The sequence below is a fragment of the Corythoichthys intestinalis genome, chromosome 6, assembly GCF_030265065.1.
Source record: "Corythoichthys intestinalis isolate RoL2023-P3 chromosome 6, ASM3026506v1, whole genome shotgun sequence".
Classification (NCBI taxonomy): domain Eukaryota; kingdom Metazoa; phylum Chordata; class Actinopteri; order Syngnathiformes; family Syngnathidae; genus Corythoichthys; species Corythoichthys intestinalis.
In genome coordinates, this window is record NC_080400.1 from 33,700,773 (window position 1) to 33,712,414 (window position 11,642).

The following is an 11,642-nucleotide window of genomic DNA, read 5'->3' on the forward strand; positions in this document are numbered from 1 at the left end:
TAACTATCACCATTCTCAGGGTGGTTGAGTCAGTGAAAAGCTATTGATACCTAACCTCAGCTCGTCTTTCTCTTCTGAGTGAAACATTTCAATAAACTCTTCTGGAATCTAGTGACTCTGAGTGGCACAGGCCAAATAAACCTTAAAAACCCGTTGGTTACATAACGTTAGTGGATCATTAATATACTGTGAATGTCATTTTAAATTTAACGACATGGAAATGAGACGTGCGGACCATTTATAATTGGAGAGGCACGCAACCCCAGCTATGGCGATGGGCGTCATCACTCATCGGCAATTTTACGTCGGGGCCATTCAATAATTATAACATTTCAGTCAAAGGAGCATGTACTTTGAAATAGCTAAATGGCTCAAATTTTTGTTTCGAATTTTCAATATACCTGGTTTATTATACAGTGGGGAGAGCAAGTATTTGATACACTGCCGATTTTTCCCACTTGCAAGCCATGTAGAGGTCTGTAATTTGTATCATAAGCTCTCTTCAACTGTGAGGGACGGAATCTAATACAAAAATCCAGAAAAACACATTGTATAATTTTTAAATAATAAATTTGTGTTAAACTGCATGAAATAAGTATTTGATACATTACCAACTAGTAAATATTTCAGCTCTTAGTTGTTTTTAAGAACCCCTCCTGTTCTCCACTCATTACCGGAAGTAACTGCACATGTTAGAACTTGTTACCTGTATAAAAGACACCTGTTCACATGCTCAAACAAACAAACTCCAACCTCTCCACAATGGCCAAGACCAAAGAGCTGTGTAAGGACATCATGGATAAAATAATAGAGCTGCACAAGGCAGGGATGGGCTACAGGAAAATAAGCAAGCAGCTTGGTGAGAAGGTAACAACTGCTGGAGCGATTATTAGAAAATGGAAGAAGTTCAAGTTGACGGTCAACCAGCCTCGTTCTGGGGCTCCATGCAAGATCTCACCTCGTGGGGCATCACTGATCATGAGGAAGGTGAGGGATCAGCCCAGAACTACACGGCAGGACCTGGTCAATGACCTGAAGAGAGCTGGAACCACAGTCTCGAAGAAAACCATCGGAAACACATTACGCCGTCATGGATTAAAATCCTACAGTGCACGGAAGGTCCCGCTGCTGAAGCCAGTGCATGTCCAGACACGTCTGAAGTTTGCCACTGACCATCTGGATGATCCAGAGGCGCAATGGGAGAAGGTCATGTGGTCGGATGAGACCAAAATGGAACTTTTTGGTCTAAACTCGGCTCGTCGTGTTTGGAGGAAAAAGAAGGATGAGTACAACTCCAAGAACACCATCCCAACCGTGAAACGTGGGGGAGGAAACATAATTTTTTGGGGCTGCTTCTCTGCCAAGGGTACAGGACGACTGCACCGTATTGAGGGGAGGATGGATGGGGCTATGTATCGCCAGATCTTGGCTGACAACATCCGTCCTTCAGTGAGAGCCCTGAAGATGGGTTGTGGCTGGGTCTTCCAGCATGACAACGAGCCAAAGCACACAGCCAAGGCAACTAAAGAGTGGCTCCGTAAGAAGCATCTTAAGGTCCTGGAGTGGCCTAGCCAGTCACCAGATCTGAACCCGAAAGAAAATCTATGGAGGGAGCTGAAAATCCGTGTTGCCCGGCAGCAGCCCCGAAACCTGAAGGCTCTGGAGAAGATCTGCATGGAGGAGTGGGCCAGCCAAAATCCCTGCAGCAGTGTGTACAAACCTTGTCAAGGACTACAGGAAATGTTTGGTATCTGTAATAGCAAACAAAGGTTTCTCTACCAAATATTAAGTTTGATTTTTGTGATGTATCAAATACTTATTTCATGCAATTAAATGAAAATTTATTATTTAAAAATCATACAACGTGATTTTCTGTTTTTTTCTATTCGATTCTGTCCCTCACAGTTGAAGAGAACTTATAATACAAATTACAGACCTCTACATGCTTTGCAAGTGGGAAAACCAGCAAAATCGACAGTGTATCAAATACTTGTTCTCCCCACTGTAAATGTCAGAGATGCACTAATTTTACTATCATTTTCTCACAATTCAGTTAAAATCTTAGCCATGTTAAAACGGTTTGCTATAAACTAAGACGTCTGTGAATCCGCTAAGAATCCAGAAATAATTTGTTTTATTTTGTTATCATAACAATGGTCGAGTTTCATTTTTTGGGGTATGAGAAATGCAAGGTGTGGCATAGGGCATGAGAATGGCATGGAATGCGTGTGGGATACGCAAAATGCATGAGAGTTAAGAACCCTGACAATGTCTGTTGTTGTGTGAGTCAAAGACCGAAATACATGTGCCACAAGGCGGTGGTGGTGAAACGGATAGCTCATCTGCTGGTCCGCAAGCCAGCTAGAATGTGAGCAAGCAAGCTGTTTTGCTGAATTGCAGGACATCCAAATTGCTTCCTAGCTTTGATTTGCTTGCACCTTGCTCTAACCGCCATGTTTGTGTCCATACAATGAATCAGTAACACACAACACTTGACGTGTGTTGCATTTTTACCTTAGCTTGATAACTAAACGCTATCTAACTGTTATTATTTACTCACAATTGTGTCGCACAGCCACAGACAGAATTTTGGTGCTCAGTACTTTATACATATTTCTGCACTTAATTGTGCTCAGTCTTTCCCTTTTTTTAAGCAATTATGTTTCAACGTAGCCTATTTAATGTGTTTCGAAACAAATCACTCTGTCCACTTTACAGGGTCTTTAAGTAAGTGGTGTGCAAAAATTTAAGCCCATCACACAGTATATGAATACAGTGTTTTCTTGGCATGTCATCTTTGTTTGTACAACACTGGAAGCTACAAAAGCGGAAAGTGGATATTCTCATAGTATTATAAAAGGACAATCGCTGCCACCAACTTTTAAGTGAAGCTATAGATGCTCTGTGAGTCATTTTTTTACAGTATATGTCTAAAAAGCAATCTAAACTATAGATTGACACTCTAGTACTGTGTAGGAGTATTGCATGGTTCGGAGGCAGAAGAAAAGTATTTTGTTTTTCCAAGCCTTGAAATGGAACAAGCTGGCCATTGAGCAACTTAAATATAATATTGTTCAGTACTCTCAGTGAAGTTTTTAGATAATAGTTTATCAGCCAGTCAGTCCATCAGCAAAGGGCATCTCCTCCAAAGTAGCTGCTGAACCATTAGTCTCTCCCTTATCATCTCCTGACTCTCTCTCCTCCTTGTCCTCATTCTGGCCTAATGGGTCCAAGTCAGACAGGCCAAAAGTATGACTTTTTGGTTCAGGGCTCAGAAGTGACAGTTGAGGCAATAGCGGCCCATCTCGAAGCTTTGCTGCCATTTCCTTAGCGCTGCATGAAGGGGTATTGGTCTCGTAGACCTCATGGAAGTTGTTGTAGTCGACTTCGTAGAAGCCCTTCTCCAAAGAGAGAACTGGTGTAAAACGATAGCCCCAAAGCACCTCTGTGTCCAGATAGGAACTCCTTGCTTGACACGTCATCCCTAATTCAGGTTCAAGGAGATGTATACATCCACACATCCAGTAAACAAATGGATAGAGGCACAGACACAAGCATCCAACAGAGAGACAGAGAAACAGAGAGAGATAAAAAGAAAAAGGGAAAGAGGTATGAGTAAATTATTCAGAATGATACCCCAAATGCATTGAGAAACTGTATCTGTCATACAAACAGCTGTAAAACGTCCATCGGTGTACATAAATAATTCACTTCACTTCGATGTTTTCTGGAGGCAATGTTACTTAATTGTATTGGACACAGTTCTGAAACTTTTTTTAAGGTTCAATAATTATTGTGAAAAAAAAAAAAAAAACTGCTTGAGTTTACGATGTTACTCATCACAAATACATTGACTGTCTCACTGTTTTTAGGAAGAATTTAAAACTTATAAGATTTTTGTGAGTATTTACTTTTTTGGCTGCTTCTCCAATTCCCTTAAAAGATCAAAGGGTTGCCAGAAGATGATGATGCACACAATTTGCTCACTCTGCTGCTAGTGTGCATTTGATGTGATTAAAAATAGAAATACAGATGATTCAGATTGATGCATTTTTTGATGTTGCTGCACAACGAGACCTTTCTTTTTGAATTCCCTGGAAATTTATAGCCTGTTTTGTTTCTATTTTTAACCTTTGAAACATTTCTCTTTTTTTTTTTGTGACAAGATTGTAAAAGTTAGCCTTTGTTTGTTTTTCTATTAATATGCTGTTTTTATCCCTACCTTTGTGGGTGAAAAATGTGTGAAAGTACATTGGTCAGTTGCCATCAGCAGTTTAAAAAAAAAAAAAAAAAAACTGTCGTAGCATTAATATATTTTATGACATCAACATTAACCTTGGATGGGATGCACTCTTTCTATTAGTTATTATGTTCACATTTATTCCCAAGTTGTAGGTCCACCAGAATCCCATGATGCATAGTGTTTAACCATAAATGTTTCATGGCTTCTCCGTATATGAAATTGTATCTAAGGTCACTGAGGTGAAATCAATAACAATAATAGTTACACCCAGGGGTACTGGAAGTCACTCACAGCAGGGGATGCTAGGATCTTTTTTAGTTATTCCCCGTCCAAAAACAGCCGTTTCGTTCCAGATATGTCATGCTCTCGCGTTTTCCCCTTACTAGGCGTGCACAATAACAGTAAACACGATTGCTGGATAGTTTGTGTACTATCACCAGGCTACTACAAAGACAGCGTTCTATTTCACCTACAGTAAGTATTGGAGTTGTTGTATTGGAAATAAAAGCACCCATGTATTATAATGCAAATCCCCGCGACTAGATGGCGCAATGACACACGAACACATTTGAAAACTAAAAGGGCCAATAAGCCTCTGTTTAACACCGCTTTTTCCCAACACAAAAATTAAATTGCAAATATCCAACAGCGCTCTGCACGGCGACAGCTCAACAGGAACAACTAACATTAATATGGCTACAATGCAAGCATGTCTTACCTATTTGAAGACAACCAAGGACAATCATCTTCATTTTCGACCTCAAATTGAATTTTAGAAAATGTCACTCCTTTGAAGAAAAGTAACGCTAATTCATTTTTGTGTCATGTTAACACCTCCTCCGTCAACAGTTTACTTTTCAGTTCCAATTAGGAGTGTAACGATACACAAAAATCTCGGTTCGGTATGTACCTCGGTTTTGAGGTCACGGTTCGGTACGTTTTCGGTACAGTAAGAAAACAAAATGCAAAATATATGTGCTAGTTGTTTATTGCACACTTTTGTGCTTTCAACAATAGGAACATTAGCCTATAAAAAGCTAGAATTCTGCTCATAAATAGAAATACAATATTCTGAAATGTAGATATTTTGAAAAACAAAATAAAAAAAAATAACATTGGCTAAGACTTTTTCTTTAAAAATATATCTGATGTGCAAAATTGAACAGTTGCAACACTGATCAGTTTCAAATTTCTCATATTAACTTTATGACTGTTTCTTCCATGTCTGTCTACATTTAACTGTTACCCACGCTGCTCACTGCACTTCTGAGTGGTGCGATGGCCCTGGCCGTTTAATTGTTATCTTTTTTGAGACTGTCGGTCAGCTGATCGTCGCGTCCGCCAGCTGGCTGCTTCCCCTCCCAACGTGACGTACTCTGATTGACGCCGGACGGGCAGATGACGCAGCCGCCGCTGATGGGCCACCCGAGGAAGGGTGCCAACTTCAGAAACTAGCCGCTGTCTGTCATGTATCCATTGTGCAGCCCTTTGTTTACATTTGTGGCAATAACGACACTTGCTTTACGGCAGCTAAACCGATACAAGGTAGTACTATTAGGCCGTTGTTTGAGCTTGCATCCTCGCGTGTGTGTTGTATTGTGCCTGAGTCTTGTTAACCAAATAAAAGGCAGTATTAACAAAAGTCATCTGACCGCTCGTTATTTTACAGTCAACGCTCAGAGTTCAAATTTGACAGCATACGTGCAGCGTACCTCCTCGCCAGCTGTTTGCTCACCTGTGCATTTGATCGCTATATTATTACACTCCCGCTTTTTCAGTGAGGTATTTTGTGTTCATTCGTTATTGGATCGTTTTTGTTCACCACTGTAAATAAGAGCACCGCAGCAGTAGAGGTAAACTGCCGTTTTCGTTCAACCCGTTTTGTTTAGTGTAGAAGCCAGGGTAGTAGCTGTCTTTTTTTGAATTTCCTTTTTACGATCAGGGTTTACTTGGCGGGTGGGGTCTAAGTGTAGTTTCATTTTATTTGTTGTTTTGGCCTGGGCTTACGCTGAAGCCAGCTCCTTCCGCATTTTGTATATTTTGTTCATTGCGAGTTCGACTTATATGAATAAATTTGTGTCCACTTGCAACTTGTGTGTGTGTGGCTCGTTTTATGTTACGCATTTAGCGAGCCGTCCGTGGGGCGTAATTAACGGTGGGATTATGGGATGCATGAGTGGGCATTCTGCGCTTGCGTTAAATGCGTCAAATATTTTTATGTGATTAACTCAAAAAATTAATTACCACCCGTTAACGCGCTAAATTTGACAGCACTTTACATTACGTCAGAAACTCGTTCGGTACGCCTCCGTTCCGAACCGAGGACCCCGAACCGAAACAGTTCAATACAAATACATGTACCGTTACACCCTTAGTTCCAATAGTGCCTTATTTAATGTGACCTGGTAACAAGCAAGGTTTCATGTGGTGTTATAAAAAAAAAAAAACTTTTTCTTCATAAATATTTAGTCCCCTAAATCATATGTGCTATTGTTTCAATATGTTTTATTTAATCAATTTAACTAAAAAAAAATGACCAACACACTTTTTTTTCAACCCAACATCAGTGGGTACTGCAGCACCCTCAGCACCCCACTTCCTGCGCCACTGGTTACACTACATTACAGTAATCCCACGTTCACCTAGGTTTCTGGTAGAAAATCTACCATTTCAAGGCAGACCTTTTAACCTATTAAAGAAGAAACATAAAGGAGCACTTTAATACCATAATTAAGGCTGTGCTCCATTAGGTGAGCCACTAGTTATTGTGCGCATTCGCTTAATGGAATGAAGAAGCCTTTAGTATTTTTTTTCCCTCCTATGGCATCCACCTGTGCTTGTGTGGCGGTCAGCCCTAATTTCCTGCATCCCCATAATATGTCTAATATTACAGGATATTTAACATATGTTTTCATGTTAAGTGTTTTGTACATTGTGGAAAAAAACAGCCAATTTTTACAAGGTCAAATAAGCGTGTCTGTTTTGTTCATCGCTTCTTTGAAGTTTGCCCTTGCATTTCCCCTCAAGGCTTTCCCTATATGCTCGTGACTTGAGGTGACTAAGCTTTGTTATTCGTGGAATTATTTGTCCTTTCTTTCAGACGATGGTAGGGATTTGCTCCCCTCAAGGCTTTTTGTTCTTAGTCATGTTGTGTGCTCAACACATTCGCTACTGGCTGCGTGATGCGGTTTAGAGGTATTCATAATCTAAGAGCAATAAAGCAAGGGAATGCCTTCCATGCAGACCTTTACTGTCATCATGGTTGTTTTGACTCCCATTTTATTCTTCCTTACTTTTTGCAATTCCAAACACAATCTTTAAAAAACGCCACATTTGGGGCGTTTTTGTCATCTTACAGTATGTAGTTCAATCCCAAAACTGCCACCATCATACTGCCTCCAACAAAAGGTGTTATTTATCAGTGCAGCAAGCAGGGTTCTTCCCATATCATGTTTCATGTTGTGGGTAGTGGAATCATTTAATGTGACTCAACTACAGGAGCAGAATAATCGCTTTGGCACTGGCGGCGATGTGCAGTAAAAAACTTATGAAGTTGTATTGCTCATCCTACTAATGTACAGAGTGTTCCTCATAAATGGGGCGTCATTTAAAAGTGAAATATAACACAGTTTACATTTCTGGATCCTAATCTAAAAAAATAAATAGCGAAAGAAAGAAAGAAAAAAAGAAAAACACCAAAATGATTTATTATTAATACAAATACTACTAATTATATAAATACTCAGAGAATTAGGATACAGTTTCAAACATTATTTGTATTATTGCAAGAGTGTGGTGATTAATACAACTATTCACTGGTTGGCTAAGACATGAAGTCAGAAAATGTATGAGTAGTAGTACAGTATTTGTAAAAACTTGACACATAAAAACTAGATTGTGTTACATAACCACACCGTATTTTATATATAAATAGTTAATGTAATATTAGATGATGGAGCCGTCAAAACCTTATTATAATCAGGGACCTTTCAATAATGAAAACAAGGTTTGTTGTCGGCAACATGGACACTCATGACAGTGCCCGTAACACAGAAACTATAACTGCAGCACAATCAAGATGTTTTCAAAACAACAACTATAATATACCTATAACAGACACTTAAAGGTTATAATTGGAGTGTTCTAACTATATTCAGCTTTTTTAGGTTGCCCAGTGTAGATAAGGCGTATGCAGTCTATTTTATAAGACACAGTGTGCACATATTGGTTAAAAAACTTGCAACTTTAAAGTCTATTCATCCTGGGATCATTTTTATTTGATTCGTGCGAATTTATGCGATTAGTGTTTTTTTCAGCATCATATGAATTTTACAAAAATCAAAGGTTTGAGTTCGGCAGGGTCATCTCTTCAAATATTTAGTGACAGTGCAAGTACATATTCAACATTTATAGGATGGAAACAATGTCAAGAAGGCATGCGGTTTTTATTGACAAGTTCATTTAAACGACTGGTTCAACAATTCTGCCATGAGTCTCTAGGGTTGTTTTATTCACTGACCTGCTGAAGGCATAGGTGGTGTTCTACCATAGCCTTCATAATGATATTGACGGGACACAGTGTCATGTCTCGGAAGTCATATTAGTGTTTTGTGTTTGTTTGTGCAGAATTTCCTGCTTTTATTTTGGTAGTGGCATTCCGCCTTGTTCCAACTTTTTACTTCCTGCTCTTCCCAATCAGGTTGATCGTATCCACCTGTGATCCATTGTATATATAGTCTGCATCTAACCTTTTCCTGTGTCGGTTTGTCTTGTATCCTGTCATGATCCATATCACCACCTCATGTAGGCTTTTTCTTGACCAAGATTTATGTTTGGAAGAAATACCCTTTAGTACTTTGTTGGCTTTGCTCAGTTTTTTGGTATCCAGCACCTGTTGTGATTTTTCGTTGTCTCTTTTTGAACATTGTTGGACTGAATAATAAAGCTTTTTTTTTTAAACGGAGCAGTCGTGCATTTGTGTCCTTAGTGAATCCTTGTCACACGGGGCGCTGGGTCGATTAATAGGAGGCCTGCATTGTTGGCGTGGCCGTCAAAGCTGACCGAGTGGAATCACAGATAAACAGCTTTTTTCGATGAAAATTCTTTTGAATACATTTTTAAATCTCTGAATTCTTTATAGATATGGACGTAAAACAGTCTCAATTCTTGGTTAAAAGCAAAACAAAAACAAAAACGTGCAGTTAGCATTTATTTTATGTAAATATGTCGAACTACGATGCTAGTCTTTCAGTCAATGTGGCAGCCGCCATATGTAAACAGAGCTTTTCTGGTGAAAATTCTTGTGAATAAATGCTTAAATCCCTGAATTCTTTATAGGTATGGACATAAAAGATTCTCGATTCTTGGTTAAAAGAAAAAAAAAAAAAAACGTGCAGTTAGCATTTATTTTATGTAAATATGTCAAGTATGATGCGACTCTGTCAGTCAGTGTGGCAGCCACAATATGTAAACAGAGCTTTTCCGGTGAAAATTCTTTTTAATAAATGCTTAAATCCCTGAATATTTTATAGATATGGACGTAAAAGAGTCTCGATTCTTGGTTAAAAGCAAAAAAAATAAAATAAATGCTAACTGCACGTTTTTTTATTTTTTTTATTTATGTAAATATGTCAAGTATGATGCTACTCTGTCAGTCAGTGTGGCAGCCACGATATGTAAGCAGAGCTTTTCTGGTGAAAATTCTTGTGAATAAATGCTTAAATCCCTGAATTCTTTATGGATATGGACGTAAAAGAGTCTAGATTATTGGTTAAAAGCAAAAAAAGAAAAAAAACAAACGTGCATTTAGCATTTATTTTACGGAAATATGTCGAAGAATGATGCTAGTCTGTCAGACAATGTGGTGGCAGCCTTACAACAAAGAGCTTTTTACATTGAAAATTCTTGTGAAAAAACAAAAAATATAATAATTACCTTGAATTCTTGAACAAATCACTTGTGAGACAATCCTTCCTGTTAGTATGCGATACAGCTTTCTTACTTTTTCAACATAAATCTTGCATTGGATCGCTGCATGTGTCGCTACGACCGACTGCGAATAACTGGAGAACTGGCCCCTTACTTGAAGGCGTGTCGCACTGAAGGTCGGATATGACCCGTCAATATCATTATGAAGTCTATGGTTCTATAAACGCATTTGGAGGCACTACAGTATATCAATAAATGTTACCATTATATTACAATTAACCTGGATGGGTATAAGAGCCAGGTTGAACTGGATGAAAAAAACTAATAGTAGTTCAAGATGCCATCTCCACATAACTCAAGATTAATTTTAATTATGTTCAGTGCTCACACTTTAAGTTGTGTTCAGACTTTGAGTCATGTTTTAATGTGACTCAACTACATACTGCTGTTTTGGGCCGCAAGACAGTTCAAAATGGCTCAACTATTGTGTTAGATTTTCTGGAATAGCATTGTCTATGAAATTAGATAATTGCGGATAGTTTTCCTAATGATGAAAAAGAGAGACCTGACTATGTAGGGAAGATTTTGTCTCTATTTGGTGCTGACTAGCACCAACTCTTCGTCAATATGTACGTCAGTACTTTGAAGCAGAGACCACATGTTCCCGGCACAGATGTCCACCTGCCACTTAATGGCAAAAAGCCAGCAGAGTAGCGTCACTGCTTTGTAACCAGAATCATACGGTGACGTTGGGTATACAGTATTTGTGGCATACTGTAGCTCTGGGTTGTGTCATTGCCAATGCACACTCAAATTGAGTAATGGCAGCAATTCTACCAGCATGTGATGATTTTTTTCAGGGGGACAGTGTGTGTAAGTGTCGTGGGTGGCATAGGTATCGGCCAGATTGGCCGGTTGCCCAGCGGTGAAGGACAGTGACGACATAACCTCTGAACGCTACAACGGTTTGTACTGGTGAAGCGAGGGATGATTTAATGCCTGAGTCAAGTATCCAGCAGTGTGATCAGGGAGCATGATGACTACTGGTGCTTTGGGAGAGAAAATAAATATAAAAATCTAATGTGAAATAGAGCAGAAATGTTCAGATGCATGCAAAGCCATGCCTGATCGCATCAGGGAGCGTTGTGCTTTGTACATGTTTGTCCTTTAGTGGAAACCCTCCCAATCGGCTAATGTCTCATTTTTGTAATGTAAACCATGTCCGAGAATGTACTACATTAGTACCATATTTACAACATCCCATAATTGTTCGTATTTTTATATACACGTATGCAAAATAAATGCATCATAATTATACATACAACATGACCAAGAAAGAGCAAATCACAACACCTGCTTCAGTTTAAGCAGACAGAAAGTTATATAAGTATAACACCATTTACCATTTACCAAAGTTCATTAAAGCAGGCAATTACCAGCTAGCTTTAGGCCATTTCAATCACATCATTAA

The 11,642-nt window shown here is 39.0% G+C and overlaps 1 protein-coding gene across 1 annotated transcript in view; it reads right to left on the reverse strand.

Moving 5' to 3' along the window:
- Nucleotides 1-659: 659 nt before the first annotated feature.
- Nucleotides 660-11,642, reverse strand: part of kcnj5 (potassium inwardly rectifying channel subfamily J member 5) — a 35,357-nt gene continuing 24,374 nt past the window's right edge. The window contains exon 4 of the mRNA XM_057839973.1: nucleotides 660-3,484. Within this exon, the coding sequence (XP_057695956.1) occupies nucleotides 3,111-3,484 (374 nt within the window). The 3' untranslated portion in view covers nucleotides 660-3,110. The remainder of the gene's footprint in view (nucleotides 3,485-11,642) is intronic.